General features: G+C 41.2%; 1 protein-coding gene across 1 annotated transcript; it reads left to right on the forward strand.

The window, feature by feature from the left end:
* The first annotated feature begins 1,190 nt into the window (after nt 1–1,190).
* Nucleotides 1,191–19,113, forward strand: MRAP2 (melanocortin 2 receptor accessory protein 2). The gene is made up of 6 exons (XM_056486760.1): nt 1,191–1,665; nt 7,092–7,186; nt 10,711–10,815; nt 11,233–11,376; nt 13,366–13,465; nt 17,862–19,113. The coding sequence occupies exons 4-6, from the start codon at nt 11,253–11,255 to the stop codon at nt 18,211–18,213; spliced, it is 576 nt and encodes a 191-aa protein (XP_056342735.1). The 5' UTR covers nt 1,191–1,665; nt 7,092–7,186; nt 10,711–10,815; nt 11,233–11,252; the 3' UTR covers nt 18,214–19,113.
* The last annotated feature ends 3,773 nt before the right edge of the window (nt 19,114–22,886 follow it).

The raw sequence follows: 22,886 nt of genomic DNA on the forward strand, positions 1-22,886 counted from the left end.
GAAGAGCAAAGATCCACTGTAACGTTAGAGGGTGGGAATTGTAGAGATCTGCTTGCTTTGTTGGATTGGTGGTATCTCAGTCTTGTTTCCTAGCATTGGATTGAAAAATGAAGCCCTGTCGTTCCTTCCAACACCTGGTTGCCATGAAGGTGATTAAATGCCATGAAGACAGTGAGGAGCCTGGGCTTGTGATGTATGAGCATTGACTACGGGAGCTGTGATCCCTCAGCTTAGAGAAGGCTCAGGGCACTCTCACTGGTGTGGATGAAGGCTGATGGTGGGAGTAAAGCAGGTGGAGTGGGATTGTTCTCAGTGGTGTCCAGTGACAGGACAAGAAAAAAATGGACATGAATTGGAAAAGCAGACACTTCCATCAAACATGACAATTTTTTTTTTTTTTCCTAGTGGGGGTGATGTCCTGAGCAAAACACCCTACATGACCCAGCAGCCTAGATGATCTCCAGGTGCCCTACCAACCTCCAGAGATCAAGCTACCAACCCCTGTCAGATCCAGCTACAGATATCATCAATTCCAAAAGGTCTCTTTGTTTTAAGAAGCAACAACACACAGGTTTGGAAATTGAGATGACTGGTTTACCTCATCAGTGTATACAGGCATCTAAAGGGGGATGTCAAGAGGATGGAGCCAGGCTCTTCAACAGGCAGAAACTGATGCACAGGAAGTTCCACTTGAGCATGAGGAAGAAATCCTTTACTGTGCTGGTGCCCACACACTGGGACAGAGACGCTGTGGAGTCTCCCTCACTGGAAATACTCAAAAACCATCTGGATGCAATCCCGTGCAACATGCTCTGGGATGACCCAGCTTTAACAGGGAGACTGGACCACTGTGGTCCTTTCCAACCTGATCCATCCTGTGACATGGTAGCAGAGACCTGAACCAAATCCCTGCAGATTTAGGGCACTGCCCTTTGCCTCCTGGCGGCTGAGACAGCGCCTCTGACAGCATTCCCTGCTCCCCAGCAGCCCCGCTCACTGTGACTCCCCGTGTGCAAGCGTGCTGGTCCCTCAGCCCCCGAGCGGGAGCACGCCATCCCTCTCCCTCCAAAACCGATGTTTCCCTTTGGGATGCGTGAGCTCCTGCCCGGCAAGCCACAGGCAGGTGTTGCTCGCAGCTGATGCTCCGCCTGGCGCTCTCCGCCCCCCGCCCCGTGTCCCGCTCCCCGCCCGTGGATGGCAGCGGGAGCATCACGCAGCCGCTCCATGCCGCCCGCGGGCCGGGGCAGCGCGCCCGCTGCTGATTCACCGCCTCTGCCGGGGAGCGAGCCCGCAGCATCCGTCCCTCCTGCCCGCTCCAGCCATCCATCCATCCCGCCCGCTCCATCCATCCCTCCTGCCCGCAGCATCACTACTGTCCGCTCCATCCATCCCTCCTACGCGCTCCACCCATCCCTCCTGCCCGCAGCATCACTACTGCCCGCTCCATCCATCCCTCCTACCCGCTCCATCCGCCCCTACTGCCCGCAGCATCCATCCCGCCCGCTGCATCCATTCCTCCTGCCCTCTGCATCCATCCCGCTCCATCCCTACTGCCCGCTCCATCCATCCCGCCTCTCCTCGCCCAGCCGGTTCCGCGGGAGCTGCGCCTTTCGGCCGGGACCAAGCGGCGCTCCGGGATCCGGCCGGGCGGACGCACCTGGGGCGGTAAGGGCGGCGAGGGGCCGGCGCTGCGGGCGGGGGGGAGCGAGCGGAGAGAGAAAAGGACGGCCCTGCCCTGTCCTGTCCGGCCGTGTCCCTGCCCTGTCCTGCCCCTGCCCTAGCCCGCCTGTCCCTGTCCTGTCCCGCCGTGTCCCTGCCCGCGGGTGCTCCCGGCTGGGCGGTGGGATGAAGCCCGAGCGCCTGGAGTTCTGCCTGCTGTTAACAGGTGGCCGGGGCGGTTCCGAACAGGGACAAGGCGGCTCCCGCAAGCATTAAGGTCTGAAGCGCTCTGCCAATTTTTCTTTCATTTTAACTAATAACAATGAGAACAAAATGCAGGAGGTGGCATTGTTCGTTTGGGTGAGGTGGACAATGTCAGCTGTAGAAAAGCTTGTGTCTCCTTTCTGAATTTGTAACGGAACAATTCCCTCTGTATTCGAAAGCAGAACAGCTAAAAAGCACACTGCTGAGTATTGGGAGTGAATTTAACAACTGAACCGAAAGCCTTTGAAAAAAAAATTAGCTGGGGGAAAAACACCAAGATAAGTTTGTTCTGGGTTGTTTGTTTTTTTGCTGCTTTCCCCCCTCCAGGTAGCATTTCTCTTCCTTTGTGCTGACTGAAGGTATGATCATCTCTCCTCCACACAGCCTTAGCTTACTTCTGCTCTGTCTTCCTTCTTCCCTTTCTCCATGTGCTCTTCCCTAGTCTGTTGATTCTCATTCTTTCCCTCTGTCTCCTCCCTCCCTCCCTTCTCTGTTTTTAACAGTTGTCATCTCAGTGGTTTCTTCTCTGGCTTCAGGCTCTGTTGACAGCGACTGATGTGTAAGTTCAGGTTCCTCTCCTGAGCTGCCATTCTTTTTTTCCTGGAAACAGTCACCTCAATGACAAGCTTGCAAAACTTATCTGTGAGCAGTCCCTGTCCCCTGGCATTTGCCTTTTCATCCTGTCATATAACCTTGTTTGGCACATAAAGCTGGACAGTGACTGGAAGCATAGACACACCACAAGTTTGGCACTTGTGTGACAGGCGTAGCTCATGGAGAGATGGGAGATCAGTGGCAATGCTGCCTCAAACTGCCTCAGGCAGCTGCTTGGAATTTGTTGGACAGAGCACTGAGGTGCTTCTATTTCCAGATGTGCTTCCCAGCCCACTGCTCTGCCTTGCAGTGACTCCCTGTTTTGGTCTGCTCCTCTCATTTGAGCTTCCCAGAGGCTGTGCATACAGAAGGGCAGATTTATGTAAATGCTGTGGAAACAAACAGATGTTTTGGTTTCTACTTAGAGATAATCAGGTAATAGCCCCCAGTTATGGTCCATTTTTCTTGTCCATTTGTGGCTTTCTATTCAGGTTCTTAATCAGAGAGTCAAGATAATTTTGACCACGGGAATAAATGCCTGGACAAATGCCAGGAGAATGGCAAGTATCCATTGAAAACAGCCGGTTCCATTCTTGTCAAAAATAATGAGATATTCTGGGTGTATCAATCACAACCAAATATGTATTAAAAAAAACCCAAGCCATTGCAAGAATTTTTTTAAGGGAAAAACCTCCAGAATATTAAGAGCTGGACAAAGTAATTTACTGCCTACTCTTTCCCTGGTTGCCCATGTACACTTTGTCATGGAAAAGGTTTTGAGTGAAGCACAGATGATACTCTTGCAGCTTGTTCAACAATTTAAATAAAATTTGAAGTCTTTGAACCTATAATAGGAGCTATTACTGGCAAAATTATACTACAAATCTTATTGCAAATGAATGAAGGCTTTATTCTGTGTACCCACTGCAATGTACTCTGGTTGTACTGGTTCAATGATGTTTTCTTGGCATCTGGTTACTTATTTATAACACAGAGACATGGCAGGGGTAAGAATGGGAGAATTCAGATGTGTGCCTGTGAGTTGTGTACTGCTGCCTGATTTACCTGAGGAGAAATTTTTATTTCAGGCACTACAATAAATTGTTTGCTTCCTCAGCAGTGCTGGAGGGAAGACACAGATTTGAAGACAGGGTAAAAAAATCCTCCAGTTCTTGTTTGAAAACCCCAGACCAGTCTGACTTTGGATGAACAATTCAATTTCAGTGAGTGCTTATTGTCACTGAACCAATCAAGGCAATATTTCTGCATTACATTTTAGGATAACTACAAAAGTTAAGAAAATATTTGTCATACAGGTGTGGAAATTTTAAAGAAAATCTCTGTAATTTTGTTTTATTACTTTTTGAGGAAATGTAATATGCGATTCAAATTAAAAAGCTGATGTGTTATTTTGCATCTGAGGGATAATGGCTTCCACACTCTGTGTGGGTGAAAGCACAAGCTGAAGGTTTTTCCACCACAGCACTGTCAAACCCCAGCTGTGAGATTCCCAAGTATGGAAGTAGCTCTGATGAATGGTCTATCATACCTGTTCTGTTTGGGGTTTTTTCATCCCTGCCAGCTGGTTTAGCTTGCTCTGGCTTCAGCAGAGGATGGGAACAGTACAATTTCTGCAGGGAGAACACTGAGAAGTGAAGAGGTACTATGGGAAACGTGCTGTGGCTTGTACTTCAGACCAGATGAACACTGTGTGAAGATTAGAGAATTATTTTGTAATGGGAGAGAGGAAATTGTCACTGGCTTCCACTCCACTTTTCAGCTCTTCCTCAGCTCTGTGGTGACTTTTTCACTGATGCAGAGCTAAAACAGAGCTATGAAATGAGGCCTGAACACACTCATCCATTGTTGGAACCCTGAAGCCTGGGAGTTTTGAACTTTCTGACCTCCAAAAGAACACTGCTTTTGACCTGAGGCCTTGGAGAAGGCTTCCAAATTTAAGTGATAGAGGTAAAATCACTAGTGTGTAGTTGAAATAGAAGTGTGTAATTTCACATGGTGTGCAATTTCACATGGTGAAGGGTTTTGAATGCAGGGTTTCAGATTATAGTAATAGGTGTGGGACAAGATGGATGTTCTTGGGCATTGTCTCCTTCCTTCTTGTTCCTTCTTCATGATTTTAGGTGGTACTTTTTTAATTGATTAGAAAGTACTACAGTGCAGGTCACAGGTGTTTGGTCATTAAGTCAAAAGTATAAATAATATAGATGCTAGCTCTTAATTGGATAGGTAGGCTTTAAAAGACCTTGTAACTAACTAAATTCACCTCCATTTTTGCTTACTTTTAGCTTCATAGCTAAAAGTGTTGAAGAACTCTCTGTACTTTAGATAAAATTTAATAACCAAGTCCAAACAAAACATCTGTCTCTTGAGCATTCTATCTTAATTCTGAGTGAAAGCAAAACAAAAAAGCTATCTACTTTCAAGAATCCATTTTCTGGGCAGCCCAACAAGCAACTGCATAAAACCTGAGCCTGGCACACTGCAGGACATCTCCAGGCACGGGTCACTGGCACAAAGGGAGCCCAGGTCATTTTAGCTGTTAATCAGTGCTGTGATTTTCCAGGAAATATCACACAAGGGTAGTTCCTTCCTTCAGCCTTGCCCCCATTACAAATGGAGTTGGTTTAGGTGGGGTTATTTGAAACACACCTGGCTGCCTCTGCTCTTGGGTTTGGTTGAGTTTTCTGGCTGCGGAGAACACTGTATTTCCAGTGTTTCTTCATGACTTGCAGATTAGCCACTTTGACTCAATCTAATTTGGTAATCCTCTGCATTGAAATAATTTCTCAGTGAGGTGTTTTTGCTTTCAAATTGAATACCATCTTTTAGTTATTAAAACATGGCAACATTCTATGCCTTCTGTGGAGGCTGGTTTTTTTTGTGTTTTTTAGCTGGTTCTTACATGTAGCACAAATAGGAGGTATTTTAAAAACAACTCCTGTAGGTAGGTTGTATTCTGATGGAGCCATTCCAGTTGACCTGCAGTGTGCTGATCAGTACAAGTGGATGGAGGAAGCTTTCCTTTCTTTCTGCTCAGGATAAGGCATAGGATTGACAGACTTCAGGCCTAGAAAGGAATTCAGAACATCCCTATCTCAGCACTGAGCTTTCTGTGAGAATAAAGCTAATAAAAAGACACATTTAATAAAATTTGCTTCACAGTTTAATCTTACCTAAATAGTAGATATGTTAGGGTTCCTTCACTTCAGGGTTTTCTACAACAAATCAGCCTGAGATTGTAGTGAGAAAGGTTAAAATAAGCAATATTATAAATAGCTGAAGGAAAGACAGCCTTTCTTTGTGAAGTGTTGAATATATATGTATATATACCATTGGTGTCAGCATTTATAACATTACAGGACTGAAAAAGTCTTGGTACTTTAATGCTTTTTTCTAATCCAGTTGGTCTTGAGGGAACTTGGGTTTGCAGCTGTCATGCCTGCACATCTAAGAGGAGGTTGGCTTATAGTGGGGAGAGGAAAATAGGCTCATTACTGATTGTGTAATCCTGCCCTAGATGCAGGAAATAAATGGAATTATGGCTAGTCTTTATTACTTTTAGAAAATGCTGTGTCTTAAGACTGCATGTTCTGGCTGTTGTATCTAGAGCTTTTGGTACTGGAGTTAAGCTAAGCTTCAGCCTGTTTTGGGAGCAAGACCCAGCATCTCCCTACTAACAGCTCCATGTCCATTTACTGTCAGTGCAGGCCTGAAACTTTTTAAGAGAAAGTGGAATGAAGATATTCTGTGACACCATATTAGGTATACTTCATCTGCCTTCTCAGACAAAGCTAATGAGTGGGCTTACATAGTATTTGCTTTATTTATTTTAGAACCATACAGTCGTCAGTGAACTCACAGTATATTATGACTTCATGTTGGTTTCTGACTTAACTTCCAGGTGCCACTTACTGAGATGGACTGCTAAGTGGGCATTATTGTTTGCTTATATTGTTATTGTCTATAGGAAAATAGTTGGCAAATCTTTTTAGCCTTTATTAAATTCCACTTTAAAGTCATAATGTCATGTCATATTTTTAACTAGGTACAAACAGTACAGTCAGCATGCAAACTGTATATAATGGTGTGGAGTTTGTGTGGGGTGTGTCAGAAGTTTGTTGGAGTTTACATTGCACAGTTATAAGGATAATAAAATGCATGTAATATGATATGTAATGGTGCTATGAGGCAAAGGTGTCTGTAACTGTAACCTCTTATCCTGGTGACAGTTTAAGCAGTGACTAAACTTGCTTTTTTCCTATTCATTGTTATAGACTTCTTTTGTGATGAATCTAACATTAGTCTTGTTACTTCAGTGCAACAGCTCAGACATTGCTGTTTGTGAACATCAGTAACAAAGACAAACACGGTTAACACTGTACTTTCTTTTCTCTCCAAGAAAAGACCTAGGTATCAGAGTTGGTACTCATGATTGATTTTTAAAGTCACTTTTCTGATCTCTCTCTCTTCCTCTCTCTTCCTCTCTCTTTCTTTTTGTTTTTTTCCTAAATTTGACTAATTTTTATTGCCTGCTTTCCTCTCTTTTATTGCAGGTGGGATTGAGTATTCCCCTGAAAAGACCACAAGTTGGAACTCAGACCCTGCCCACCTAGGATACTGAGAATTTGCAAGAGACAAGGACCCTTAGGTGAAGTATTTCCTGCAGACTTTCCTGTTTGTGCTTGGGAGTGGCTCAGCTTGTTCAAAGCCACATGATAGGGCTGTAGAAAGATGGGGTCTGTATTACTTTTCACCTGCTGCAGTGTAGCAGTGTAAATAAGTTTGTGTTTGTTTATTTCTCTTTCTCTCTCTTTCTTTTTGTTTTTTTCTGACTTTACCTCCTAGTCTTTGGGATGGAGTGGGGGTGGCTGACTCTCTTTTCCCCATGCAGAATATTGGTGCTGGTACAGGACATAGAAAATATGGCAACAGCCTGAGTTGTTAACTTCTCATAGCCAACATCTTCTGGGTTAACTGTGCTGCTTAATTGATGGAGCTGATGCACCAGGATGTAGCACTAATCTTTCTCAGGCTGGGACTTCTCACAGTTCAACATGTTCCTTCTTTTTTTCCCATCTGGATCTTGGGATCTTCAGAGTTTGCAAGCAAATAAAGTTTGTTTGTTCTTCTGAAACCACTGAGTGCTTCGATTCTGTAGCACTAAGCAGAACAGAACTATGTGGAAAATAGATGTAGTTGGTGACTGAAAATTCACAAGCTCCTTGTGTCTACCATAGTGGTAGTTTCTCTTGCTCCAGAAACAAACAGTACATGAACAATCCACGTGGTTTTCTTTTTGTGCATGCAGCTCAGCTCCGAGGTTGTTATTGCTGGTTACAAGGTCAGTTTCAGACATACAAAAAACCAGATATGCCTTTGTGATCTTAGTGGTGGTTTAAGGCATAAAGTTGTGATGTATGTTCAGTTTTGCTTTCATTTTGAAAGGTAAGTGGCTGAGAGCTTCATTCAAGGTATCAGTGATGTCCAGATTGGAGAAAATAGACCAGCTGCACAGTGTTTGATGTCCTGCTGCTGTTCAAGGGATGGGGTTTATGCAACCATAGCCCAACAGCCAGACTTGCTCAGGTGCCACTGGCAGCTGTCAGGCCAGCTGAGACCTTACAGACTTCCACACATGTTACAAACAAGTTCTCACGAAGGCATAATTCAACTCCCAGAGTTGCAGCTGGGTCTCCATGGGGAACATCTGGTTACATTTATCTGCAGAGAGCAGCCCAATGCTCCCGAAGAAAACTCTGAGCACTTGCCCTTTTCAGTTTCCAGGACACCGACCTGCCTAAATTTCTGGTTGGCAGCACTGAACACAGTCCTGCTTTGGGGTTTCTCGAATAATCAAAGTGAAGCTCTTTGTTCCTGACTTACTTGCCCCTGGAAGAAGAGAGCTGGAGCGAGGAAAGCCTGTCTGCAGCCCTACACGTCAAAATCAATAGAGGGGCTTTCATGTTTGCCTCAAAAGACCCCTGTACCTTCCACAAGAACCCTCAGCAAAGTCAATTAGAGGAGGTCCCTGTGAAGCTTCAGAGCTGTGGGATGAATCACAGCTCTCTGTGTCTGACAGGAGGAGTGTTTGAGAGCACCTCCTGGAGGAATTCCTTCTTGGAAGTGTTCATCTCTTACCTGAATCCCTTCATGACCTGCTGCAGCCAGGCAAATGCACTTGACAGGCTGCTACTGTGCCAGCTCAGCCTGCTTTGCTCTTCCTCAGGAGATGCAAGGTGTAAATAGTCACTTCTTTCACTGTGCTGGTCCTTGCATCATTCTAGACTGGCTTTTTAAGTAGAATAAAAGGTTTTGGCATGTCTGAGGCTGAGTTTTTGGAGGCATTTGGACAGACAAAGCTTCCAAGTGAGCTGAAAGTTGGTTTGGAACAGTGCTTATGCTTAGCCCCACTGGTTGATTTAGAAGTATATTTATATGTTAGCCAGGGAGCTGGTGACTCAGTTTTTTCATTAGCACCTCTCCCTCTGATAGTGGCTTGTCTACAGTGAGAGTAAATCTCCTCGTGCATGCAGCCAGTGGAAAGGCTGGAGCTTCTAATCCTAACCTAATGCTATACTGGGATGGATTCTTTGTGTCCTGGAAGTGCTGTCCTCCCCATAAATTATAAATGGACACTCGTGACTAGATTGGGAGAGAGCTCTGCATGTGGCCCAATGAGCCCCATCTGCTTTGAGGTGGGAAGAAACACCTGAGGTGAGAAGAAACAGCATTTTTCAGATTGTGCCCATACTCTATTCTGAAGTTTTCTGCAAGTGGATTTCAGCTCTCCTTGCAATACTAAAAGCAGGGAGGTGACAGTGGCCATTAGTGATCCCATGTGAGGAATATTTAAATGAAAAACTTCTCTGGAAAGTTATAAAAAAGAAAAAAGCCTTCAAACAGGACTAATAAATTTCTTTTGCTTCCTTTTGGTGTGCATAATCAATGTTGTCAAGAGACATGTCATCAACAAAACACCGAGGAGAAGGGGAAAAGGTGATGGGAATGCTGTGTGGCACCATATAGTCTCTTGGAGCACTGTCACAAAACAAAACACAGAATCTTGTAATAAACAACTGACAGCTGAGAAGGGAGCAAATTAGGACAGGGATCCTAGGATTTTCTCTGTGCCACTTCCTTCTCCCAGAGGCAGCAGTTGCTTTAGTTGATTAAAATAAGAAAAATCTGTCTAGAGCTTAATCAGACATTCTCTCTTTAATTTGAGGAAATGGAAAAGCCAAGGAAGAACTTTACTGCCAACACAGGCACTTCTAGTTAGACTTACCTCTTTCTCTCTGTCCATTCTGAAAGGGTTGGAAGTACAATGCCATGAACTGGGTTGTCCACAAAATCCGTGTGTTTTTTCCTTCTCCTCTGTGCTTCAGGCTATTTATTCATGCTGGATGCTTTCTGAAAGGCTAAGGCAAGGGTGAGGGTAATATGGTGAAGCTTCTGTCCTGATCCAAGAATAGGGTTGGTCACTCCTCTCCCCAGCCCACCCCTTCACCTTTCCTGCTGTCAGGTTGCTCATTCTGAAAACTAAATTGTTTTGGGTTGAAAAATAGATCCATTTATTGTTTTAAAAGATTCATAACTTGCCAGTCAAGCTTTTTGAAAGGTGTATGAAGTTCTGAACTCACACATTTAAGTGTGAAGTTTACTTTTTCAGGCATGCTTCTTATTTAAAATTGCTTTGAGGCACTATTGCCAGCACTTGGTAATGGTAAAATAGCTGCAGAAATAACTGTTTCACAAATTTGAAATGCTGTTCCTATTCCATGAGTGAAAGTGTTTCTTATTTTGTGTCTGATTTTTTGTTCTTTATGTATGGCCCTCCTAGCATTTGAAGTCTTAGTCAATCCTGTTTGGTTTTAATTGAATCCAACATTACCCAAAAGCTCAGCTTACTCGCATTTTGTAATATGTTTCCATTTGGATTTCCTGACTCCAGCTACTGCAGCAGATGTTTTATCCTGAGATGTGCTTTCTTTTGGTGTGCATAAAACTGTCTCATATTCTGAAAAAAATTACTCTGCAAAATGCAAGGCTCTAGTACAGAATGGTGGTAATGACAGAGATATCTATCAAGCTAATTTCATGATGCTCAGTGTTGCTTTGCAGTTTTTGTTAATCTGTGAGGGAAATCACTCCTGTTTTATTTTCCTTTTGCAGTGGCATATTGAGCCTGTTTATCAGCATAGAGAAATTTAGATTGGAAGGGACCCCTGGTGGTCATCTGGTCCAACCTCCTACTCGAAGCATGTTCGACTAGATCAGGTAAATTTCTCCTTGTATCTAATGTGAATTTCCTATTTTCCAGTTTTTGTCCATTGTTTCTTGTCCTCTTACTGTGCATCTCTGAGAAGAGCCTGGCAGCTGCATCTCTGCTCCCTCTAAGTGCAGACAGCACTGAGGTCTCCCTGGAACTGATTCTTCTCCAGGCTGAACAGACCCTTAGGCTCTTGTGCCTCCTGTGCTTCAGCTCCCTAAACATCTTGGTTGCTTTTCACTGGGCCCCAGTGTCTGTGTCTATAATTAGGGGAAGGAATGGGAGGGATGGGATAGCCTTGCCTGATGAGGCAGTGGCTGCTCTTGGGAACAGTGATGAGAAAGTGATCCAGTAGACGAGAAAGAACAAAAAACCCAAAAGCTGGGCTAAGTGTAGTCTCCATTAACACCTTTCATATCCCACAGGTCTGTATTTGAGGTGCAAGATGTCTGCCCTGAGGTTGATCTCTAACAGAACCTCCCAGGGCTTGTCTAACTCTGATTACACCTGGGACTATGAGTACTATGAGTATGGACCGGTGTCATTTGAAGGCCTGAAGGCTCATAAGTGTAAGTTCAGCAGAGACATTACTTCATTGCAGCTGAGCTTCCTGCCTGCATGTTCCTATTCTTCACTTGTGACTGAATATTGTACAAAAACATTTCTCTCCTAATTCCTAGGATTCTCTGCAATTAGTAGTATCCCTCTCCTTATTAGATCATCATTATTGTTTATTATTCTGTATCCTTATGTTGAATTTTTCTTTTTCTGCTGGAGAAGTGAAGACAGGAACTAGAAATCAAAAAACCTGGAAAAGTAGGGACGAGATATTTTGAACATTAAAGCTTTAGAAAGTAAATAGACAAAGATTGCCAGGAGATACTTGTGACTGGCAGAGATGAGAACAAAATCACTTTTTGTGCCTTTGAAAATGAGGAAGCCTCAGTAATGTTAGTGAGAGGCAAAATAGGTAGGAATGATCAGGGGAGATGGAATTATCTGGATGTTATGAGTCTGCATTATGAAGAAAAGGATGGCCAAAGCTGCAACTTGAAAAAGTATCTCAGGACTATCTGTTTGTAACTTTGAGCAGTATAAGTCTCCTTCATATCATATTTTTGAACAGAAGTTGGGTTATTTATGAAATTATGTTAATTATGAAAAAGTGTCTAGAATTTAGTAGGTTTGAATAATTTCCACTTAAGTGAGTGAGACTAAGCGAAATATTGAAGAGAACTTAGGATACCTGCTTGAATTTTGAAAGAATTCAAATAATGAAGTATGTTAGGAGGCACAATAAAGCAAGGAAGATTAGTATTAGGGTCAGTAAACTGAAGAATTCTGTTGGGAGCAGGGACACCAAACCAACCACAAAACAGGCTTGTTATTCAGCACATAATAGCAGGTGACATTTTTGTGGGGAGCAGTAGTTTAGTAGAGTCTTGATTTTTTTTTTTTTTTTTTTTTTAATTTACCTTTTAGTTATATTTTCCAGCTTCATTGATATAATCTATGTGCATATTTTTTAGTCATCTTGATCGCATTTTGCATTCTGGTTGTTAATGCAGCTGCAAACCATCCAAGTATGTCTGACTAATGGGAAGGTACTAGTAGCTATAAATGTTCAAGCGTAAATTTTAAAGGGATTATTTTTTTTTAGATGAAATCTTCAGGTACTACAAAGTCCAACAAGATGAGCTGTTTTGTATTAGGAGGATTGACCATAGGTGTATCTTTAACCAGTGAACACAGGCTGTGCTTCCAGAATGGTTCTGAAAGTAATTTAGTGCACATAATATATGGAATTACAGAAATAAACTCATGGCAGAAGGCTTTAAGCAGAAAAGGAGATTAAAATCTCCTTTAGACTTTTTTGTCTAAATCTGTTGCGCTCCCCTGACATTGTGTTGCAGTTCTCTGTACTTAAGTTGGAAACCCAAATTGAAAACCATTCAAAAACACCTTGTATCTGTTGGTTATTGATATTTATTGAAGTAGTAAATAGTTTTATCTGTGGTTCTGTTTCTTGCAGAGCATGCTGTCTTGCTACTAAAAGGTCTTCCTAAACATATTTTGTTGAAGAAATGCATTTAAATCCAGAAACCTAATGGTCTGGGGCAGAAGTAACTTAAAATGGCAGGAGTTGTACAGAGACAGATGATTTTGAGGAAAATCAAAGAATCCTCTCTTCCTAGCTCTAGCACTGAATTTCAATGCTTGGAAGTGAGAGAGCTCCTCTTACTTTACTCACCAAGAGAATTGTCTTCCCTATGTTATCAACTATCTAGTTTGTCTAGATCTCAGTAAAATTTTGCCTTAAAATGAGATTTTCAATGGCAGCCTTCTGTTTAAAAATAGGTAAGTATAAATTTGATTATCCCTTCTTTTGTCACCCAGAAATAAGCTGCAAATGGTTTTGTGTTTGCACACATGCTGCTGTGGAAGGCAACTTTTTGCAAGTGCAAGAAAAATATTGATCATATTGTTTTCTCTCTCTCTCTCTTTTTTTTTTTTTTACTTTTTTTTTTTTTTTTTTTTTTTTTCTTTCTCCCCATCAGATTCCATTGTGATTGGATTTTGGGTTGGTCTTGCAGTTTTTGTCATCTTCATGTTTTTTGTCCTGACTCTGCTGACAAAGACAGGAGCACCACATCAAGAGTGAGTCTGAAAACGGGAATAACAAATCTAGCCTGCTAAGTGGCACACCTGGGCTCTTGCAGCCCCCAAACAAGCAGTGACAGTGCTCACATTGTACCATTTTATTCTAGTCTGTTCTTATGAAACAGTGGGGTCTGTCTTCATTTCAAGTCATTTCAGCATTTTCATTCTAAAAGGGTGTTTTGGGTAGGCTGCCAAACAGGTGTCTTCAGATGCTTTGCAAACAGGTGGGATGGTTCAAAGTAGGCTCAAGTTTCCATGAAGTGATACTGCAAATATCAACAGAGTAGATACAAATAAAATGCAGTGCAGACCTTGAATTAAGGAAGCTGTTGCCTGGCTGGTTCCCAAACTTTTGTTCAAGTCCCGAGACAGATCTGGGTAATATTTGCAAAATCTTCCCTTAACCCCTGAGACCTCAGAGTGTCTTAGTTTCTGCTGAGAAATTGCAATAGATGCTGAAGTAGAGACCAGCTTGACACTTCTTTAAAGCCAGACTCCCTTGAAAGTCCTCTATTTTTTATTCTTTCTGGCTGATAAGTATGTGCAGACCATGCCTTGCTTCAGTGGTTTATCTGCATTTGCACAGGATGCAGGCTGTCAGTGTCCCTTCCTCTGAGAAAGTTTGAACCCACATCTCCTCTCAGGCTTGTGTGCCATAAAGTGGAGATAAAAAACCCTCTCTGGAGCGTGAGATTGCTTGCAGGCAGGTAGCAATGATGAGAAGCTGATTGCAAAAGGCAATTGCTGGTGCTTATCACTTCCTAAAGCAGCCTATCTCTGCCTCCTTTGCTATTTAATCACACGTAAAGTGGCTCTGGAACTCCGTGTAATAGCACATCTGCAGAGACAGGGCCACATTAGAGAGGGCAGATGTACATCCTGAGCCTCTTCTGTGCTCCTATAGTTTTGCTCCAGTGCGAAGAAAATAGAGGCAGAAGAATCCAGCTTACCAGAAATGACATCTTGGTATTTTGCTTCCCCTACAGACTATTATGAATTAGCCAGACATTGCTCCCAAACAGATTTTAAATCCCTGTGACTGTTGGTGTCTTTTCACAAAGATCTTATTTGTTAGCTGAGCATGAGTTTGGATCCCATGAGGACAATTGGAGAGGGGAAAAGTGGTGAAGTCAAAAATACATATACAGAGAGAGTTTAACATGGGTATTTGTCAAAATTTTTACACTTGTGAAAATTTACTTTCAGGTAGCAGAGGCCTGCTTTGTATCTTCCACTCTTTTCTGCTTTTTTCATCAGTTTTCTTGGAATGGTGTCCTAGAGAGTTTGTGAAATGTCCTTCTTTGGTCAACTTCTACATCCAGATAACGTGATCAGAATTCAAACTTGCCCTTGTCTTCATCATTTGGCTTGAGACTTTTTGAAGTCCCTTCTGTTCCTAATATAATTTTTCTTCAGTTGCCGGAGTGAGACCAATTATTCCTTTCTGTATCTGTTATATATCTCTGCAGCTTTGGGAGCTGTGTCCCTGAGCGCTTGCCTACTTGCTATGTATGCTGAGTTGGCACCTTTAACAAATTTGAGCACTGTTTTTCCAACATTTGGTAATGAAATGCTCATGGTACTGAACATGGATCCTCTGGGAATACACTAAGGGCAGTGAATACAGTTGTGTTCTCTTTTTTTGGTACTTTTATATAAAAATTGGAAAACAACTACCTGGAAAACCAGAGCAGACTGGTTTTAGTTTGCCTGAATCTTCTATTTTGATACCTGACTGGACTCTTCATGACTTGTTGTTTCATTAGTGGGCTGCCTTGAGCCCTCCTTTAGAAACAGATGTTAATAGGATTCCTATGTCCTAGGAGAAAGCCAGCTTGACTGATGGATGAAGTCTCTGAAGTCTCAGACTTCAGTAAGGCTATTTGGCTGTTCTTTAAAGTACCATTAATGTGAGAGTTTAAGTGTATCTGGGCTCAGATGGATGGATCCAAAGTAGAATACTCTGTTGTTATGTTTTTTTTTTCCCTAGTAGTATGCTTTTCTTGGCTCAATATAAAGGGGCATGATAGGATGTACTTTTCAAAACTATACAAGATGTTCAGAATTAGGTACATTCTCAGAGCAGAATGTACAGGATAGGGATGGGGACTGGCAGAAATTTAATCAGTTATGGATTATGTCTGTTGCATTTCTATTTTGTTTGCTTGCATACATAAGCATGTGTGGAACATTAGCTTGTGCAACTGAAAAAAAAAGAAAAAATGTTGGTAATATCTGAATTTCCAAAAAGTGCTCTCATTCATCACTCAGGAGAGGAAAGCATGCCATATTTGTTTCTGTGTTTGAAAATATTCTTAAGAGGACATTTGTGCAACAAATGAGAGAGATCATGCAAACTATCTCTACAAAATAGTGGCTGATGTAATCTTAAAGCAGTAGATGTTAGATAACTGTTTTTCCGGTTTTTTTTTTCTTTTTTTCTTTGTTTTTTTTAAGAAATCAGTTGATCTTGGTTAAGCAAACCTGGGATTTTTGAGGCTGCTTTTCTTTGGGTGTTCTGAAAAGATACCTGCTGAGGAATTTTTGCAGATTGTAATGAGCAAGACTATGCAAGTTTCTAGTCTAGTTTTAAAAAAATGTAATAGAATTCCTCTCCGAAATACAAGGATGGTGTTGTGAATTTCAAAATCCAAAAATATCACAGTATATTAGACCATGTGCTCCCTGCTCATGAACACAGGTTTATGTTTCATCATATGTCCTCAGCATTCTGGGTCATTGTAAAATTTATTCGCATTTTCTGTTCTTCCATTAGGATTAGGTTGCCATTGCCAGTTTTGTGTGCCCCTCTGTGTGGTCAGTCTTTGCTCCTTCATAGGTCACTGGATTATGAAGCACTTTCCACATCTATGAAACAATTCCAGTTCTGCAGTGGATGCATTTTAAACTTTCTTCTGCAGTTGCTCCTTCCTGGGCTTACAGTGCTTGTTCTTTCTTCCTGTGCTTATTTGTCACCTCTACTGCCTGTGCCACAGCACTACCTAGAAATCCTTGGGACAGATTTGCCAAATTTATATATAAAACTTCAACTCAGAGTGGTGCTTTTCACTGCATTATAAATACATAAATATCAGTTGTCAGTTCAAAATTATTTCAGGCTGTTTGCCCCCTGCAGTGTATACAGTAGATTATTATTTAGCTACTGGTCAGTCTTACAGCAATTTAAATGCTATTCTTCTACCTGCTTCACTATGAAATGCAGAGTGAGTCAATACAGTTTTGACAAACTAGAGAACTGCTGTTATTTCTAGGCTAGTGGAAGCAATTTTGTGAGGACAGAATTCCCCCATTGTGTAATGGAAGTAAATTAACTTTTGAGAAGCAGGGATCTTTAACTGTGCCTGAAAGACTAATGGTAGGTATCCTGTGAACTTGAAAATTTTAGTGGGTAGACTTCTGAAGGTGTCATCTGAGGCTTTCAAAAGCTTGTAGGCTCTTATCTCCCACTGCAGGCTGGAGGAAATGAAATTACACTGAAACTCTTCACTGCTGGGTGGACCTTTAGGTGTCCAATTATCTGACTCCAGAGTCATTTGCTACGTCTTCAGATGTAAACTATGATTTATTAGTTCTTAACAAAATTCATGTTCTGAGAACATGTTACATTGCTCATTCTCTGAATACCTCTACTGCCTTCCAAATGCAATTAACTTGCATTTTGTGATGACAGGATATAACATCAGCCTAACAAAGAATGAATCAGTAAAACTTATCTAGCTTGCGCTCTTCTCACCCCCAGCTGCAAAATGGCTCCTGCATGAGTCCATGCAGATTGATGCTGGCTTGAGATAAGATTTATAGAGAAAACTGCCAAAAACCATTAAACTATCCTTCCTAAACTACCTGGATTCTTAAGACTGCCAGTGTTTAAAGTAGTCTTTAGTTCCAACTCTCCTTATTCGGAAATTTGAATTTAATTGATTGAAATCAGCAGAAAAGACGGTTTGATGTCTGGACAAACTCAATGCCCTTAGTGGCAGCAGAGCTGCCTGTGCCTCAAAAACATTTTGTCTATCAAGGACTTTGCTCAAACTGTTCTTATGAGCCATTTAAAACAATTGTTACTATTTGAAATTAAGAGTGCTTATAAATTCATTCACTGAGGTGATTATTCTAGTATATTGATTACTCTAAGTGCCATTTTAGAGTGCCGGCATTAACTTACTCCCATGGAAGATTATCATGACAAATGAAGACTTAAAATTGCTTCAGCAGAAAATAATAAACAGTGCTGGCATTCAAAGTCTGAGGTAGATAAACTATAAGGTTTCCTTTTCTCCTGATCATAATGGTTGCTGAAACCAAATTTGTTGATAAGAACTCAAATAGTTCTATTTTTTGTGTTTACTGTATTTTTCTTTTTCCTCCACAGCAATGCAGAACTTTCTGAAAAAAGATTTCGCATGAACAGCTTTGTGGCAGATTTTGGAAGACCTTTGGAGTCTGAGAAAGTCTTTTCTCACCAAATGACTGAAGAATCCCAGTCACTTTTCCATTTCTGCATTAATGAAGTGGACCATATGAACAAAGAAAAAGAGAGTCAGAAAGGTCCAAGTCTGGATAGTAATACCCACTTCCAAGAGGTTCCCAAAAGCAGTGGAGTGTTTGAGGAAGACCTACATTGTCTTACAAAATTTAACATTCCTAACTTTGTGAACACTGAGCAGAACTCTTCATTAGGTGAGGATGATCTCCTCATCTCAGAGCCACCAATCATTTTATAAAGCAAGCTGATTATGCAATCTTCCCATTGGATCCTTGATTGAAAATATCTTTTATTTTAATGTAAACATTACCGCTATTGTCCAGTCTGAAGCCCTTCTTGGCCTGCTGCTCTTTTGACAGACGGTATTTCAGACCTGTGCTTTTTATTGTATGTAAGACTGGCTATAGTGACAGAACTCAGTTTAGACAACAAGAAAGACATTGAATGCTTTATTCTGATGCCTTCTGAGATCTGAAACTTCTGCCCGGTATTTTTTCTGCTCTTTGATTTTTTTTGTTTGTTTCCTGTACTGTTCTTCATTTTTATACAACTACTTATGGCCAGCTTCTGACGGATAATAATTCACAAGGACTGTGAAGGCTGGAACCTGGCATTGGGAGGTCTAAGAAAATTCACTGGCCAAGAAAAGTGTAAATCTCAAAGAAGACTGAAGAAAAGAATAAACAGCCCCTGGGGAGGTTCTGTAGTTTCTGCTACTCCCATTAAGGATTCCTGAAGCTGAGCAGCACAGTAAATACCTGCATGGGACTAACGCAAATTTCCGATCCCTAACTGCTTTTTGGTGCAGGTTCAACCCAATTTACAAAGCTTTCAGAGGGAATACCTTGCAAATTAAATTGTTTGGTTACAGTGTTGACAAATTGCTATCACCACCTGCTGCTGAGTAAAAGCATATTGGTGCCTGTAATTATCCTTCAGAATGACACCTCAGCAACTGCCCCACGATGACATGGAATTAGTATTCTGTTCTGATTTGTCTCTTTCTTTTCTTCTAATTTTTTTCCCCTGTTAATTGCTGATCTGAACTTCCAGTTCAGTAATTACAGGATTCAGTAGCTAAATCACAGGAAATAAGAAAAAGACCTATTTTTCTTTGGCCAATAAAGCTAGTACATGCAAATGGTGGTGGTTTGTTAAACTGGCGTCGTGTTGCTAATAGGCTGAACCTTCCTATGATTTTTGCCTTTATAAAAGGTCATTTCTTTACTCATTGGCCAGTGAAGTGCTAGCAGGCTTTGAGTTGAGAGGCCCAGCTCCAAAAGTATAGCTAAGCTGTGCTTGCTCCTTCTTTTTGCACTCATTTGGGATAGTGTTGCAACCTCAGCTGTTCTCCCAATGAAAAGATATGGTAAGGATTTGAATAGGTATCGTTTAAACCTTTATTTTTCAGAGATGGAATTAAGTTCTGAACCTTGGAGAGTACTTAAAAATGTTTCAGCTTTCTTCTAAAGATGGTAGCTAAGGACTGAATGGTTTTAGAGCAAGCATAAGATGCAGAGGTACCAGGTTCAAACCTTTTGCTGGATTTCTAGTATGCTCTGCAGGAAGTTCTTAACTGAGGTAAGTGGATTCCAGATGCTGTGCCTAATTGAATTTGCTTGAAATTAACATGCTTTATATCCAACATATCTGCGTTTGAGGTTAGAGACCTTCAGCCACTTAAATGCTGATTAATTAATTCCTTCTTCACCTTACAAATAGGAAAAAAAGAGTGGATGGGTTGAGCATTTAAAGAATACAAATTGTGTAGGAAGAGTGCAGGAAACATATTTTGTTTTTATGTCCTGTGCCCTTATTACATACCACTTCACAGATTAATTTCCTGTTTTCAAATGTAGTTCTTGCAGGATTTGCTAGGGTTTAAAGCAACAGGATTACACTCAAAACAAAGCATAGACTATTTAAAACTAGCAGGTTATTGCTGAAAATAGTTTCCAGAGAAGACTGAGATGAACCCTGCTCTGAATGAGCACAGCTCCTTGGGCTGCAATGCACATCTCCAGTAAAATGTTTCAGGAGCAGAAAAGGCCTTCTTTCACAGGAAGTACATAACTACAAGCATGAAGGCTGTAGGTGGCAACTTTCCTTTTCCTAAGTTTGGGATATTTGGGAAATCTGTCTCTGAATATCTACCTCCTGCTGAGGCACCTCAATAACTATTAGCTATTTGATGGTTAAACTTTGAAGCTCAATATTTTTCTTGCTAACACGCTGTGGGACTTGTACTAAACGGGGCTTTTATAGCTGATTTCTGGACGAGTGAGCTGCCTAAAGTAATGTTTGAGCTCATTTTTATTTTATTCTTTCCTTTGGTGTGCTTGAGAACAGTACTGCTGCTTGAAGGAAGGGCAAATCTATGTGGAATCCATATCCTTTGCAACTGAGAAATGAAGGGTATTTTTAAGGCATTAAAAACTACATTTCATAGATCATTTAGGTTGGAAAAAGACCTTTAAGATCATAAAGTGCAACCATTAACTCAGCACTGCCAAGTTCCCCTATAAATCATCTCCCGCTGTGGCACATGGCTTTTTAAAACCTCTAGAGATGGTGACTCCACTGCTTCCTAGGGCAGTCTGTTATGGTGCTCCACAACTCCTTTGGGGGGAAAAAAAAATCTCAAAAGTTTCAGTAGTTTCAAAATAATACAGGTGGGGTTTTAAAAAAAAGAAGATGCTGCTATTCACTGTAGGCTATCCTGTGCTTTTCTTCTGCTACCTTAAATCTCAGTGGCTTTCTTTGGGTAAATAACTACTACTTTGGGGAGAAAAAGGAAGCATTTTGTGTATGGGTATTGGCAATAATGCCTAGATGAAAGGTACCTAATACAATGACCCAGAGATGATGTCAACTTAACTTAAAACACATTTAAATTGCATAGTTAATATCCTTCTGCAGCATGTATTAATCCTGTAAAGCTATTTAAGTGTTTGGTCCCTGCTTCTGCTCTTTCCTGATGATGGTTCTACTTTTTTTTCATCTTATCTCCCTTCTATATATAAAGTCCTTCATGCTGCTTTTCTCAGAAAAATAACCTGTCAATGCCTGCTCTCAAGCTCCCACACCACTTCAGGGACACTATGGAGCAATAGTCTGATGGAGATTTTTGCTCTGCCTCTGCCTTAAAGCACAGCCAAAGGCAAACCCAAAAACATTCTGAGGTCTTCAAAAGCAGCTATTTCAAGGCTGTCCTTCCTTTTTTTTTTTTTTTTTTCATTTTAAGAGTAACAGACACATTTTGCCTCAGGGGAAAGGGCAATACACAACCTATTTTAAAAAATTCATCTTTTCTCAGAAAATCGAGTCATTGGTGCACTAGAAACAGAAGAGAAAATGTTCTGATAAGAATAATCTTCAAAGGAGTACTTGGAATTTAATGGTGTTTGAAAACTGAATTTTTGTGAGTTTTCTTAATGCTTGGCCTCAAGCCCCTTTTCAAAACTCAGCATAAATGCATCACCAGATTTAACTGCAGAGAGACATAGCTCCTCTAAACAGCTACATGTTTGTTTGCTAAACAGGTCTTGTATTCTGCAAGAACTCCCTAGGTCAAGGTATTTATCCTAGTTTTCAAAGGTAAATACTTCCAAAATGCTCTTCATGTGTAAACAAGTTTTAGTTGTGTATCTTAAAAAAAAAAAAGCAAAAACAAAACCCCAAAACCTCTAAGGTAAAATCAGTAACTGCCTGCCCACAGAGAAGAGAATGGTAAAACTCAGATCGTCTCTATTACAATCCAGAGCTATACAGTCTCTGAGGCTGCAAGGTGAAGTAAATAAGGTATATGTATCATGAAATTAAGTATTTATGCACCTGAACCCTTGACCTTGAATACTGTAACACTGACATGCCGACATTTTTTGCCACTTTTTAGCCTTGGATATTGACAGGTAGCAAGGACAGTAGAGAAGAGCCTTCTACCACACATTCTCCAATGAGAATAAGAGTTGGAGGCCTCTGCTTGCTTATTTTTGGATGAGAGGTATGTAGTTAGCTGTATGAAAGGCTGCATTCAATTCACTCTGTTCAAGAGTCAGTGCAGCACTTGATGCCTGACCCCCCCATTCCCTGCAGAAGTGGATGTGCACAGCTAGTGCTGGTATACTTGTCTTTTTTCCTTGTATTTTCCAGAATAGGTTAAATAAGGGGTAGAGGGGCAGATTTCAAAATGTATTATGTGCTATCAAACAAAGTCCTCACTCACAATAATCTATTTAATTTGTTACATGAACAATTTTGAGATGTATTCCATAGAACTTGAAACAGAACACACTGCTGTTGTCTCTGCCCCAAGTACCATGATGAAATCTGATCCTTTTCTACACATTGTGTTTTCCACTCTTGAAGCAATCTAGGTCACTGAGTCACGTACCCAGCTGTTCATGGGATTTCTTAAAAGCTTCAAACATGACACTTCAAATTATTATGCTCCAGCTGCTTTGCTGTAAACAGATGAAGTCCAGCTCAGCATTAGGCAATGATTTAAAGACATTATGTTTGATTCTGTTAATCAATCCACTACGCTGGCTCCTGGAAATGCATGATGAAACAGGATGGCACAAAAAGATGAAAAATACACGAGGAGTATATAATTATATAACTCCTTGAAAGATCACACTGAAATCCTCAGAGTCAGTAACAACTCTAGAAGAGAACTTAAGACTTGTACCTTATTTCTCTAAAAGGACACCTGAACTGCAGCCATTCAAGCCCAGAGAGAGTGTGCTACTGTGTAGAGTGGCCACTTCATGATAAATGCCTAAAAACTGAAGACCATGCTTCAGTGAGTGTACAACTGCATAAATACTTGAAAGAAAATGGTATAAACCACCTGAAAGCTTACAGTAATGGTAAATAATACTGCCCCTGCTCAGTAAAACAGAGAAAGAA

The sequence above is a fragment of the Oenanthe melanoleuca genome, chromosome 3, assembly GCF_029582105.1.
Source record: "Oenanthe melanoleuca isolate GR-GAL-2019-014 chromosome 3, OMel1.0, whole genome shotgun sequence".
Classification (NCBI taxonomy): domain Eukaryota; kingdom Metazoa; phylum Chordata; class Aves; order Passeriformes; family Muscicapidae; genus Oenanthe; species Oenanthe melanoleuca.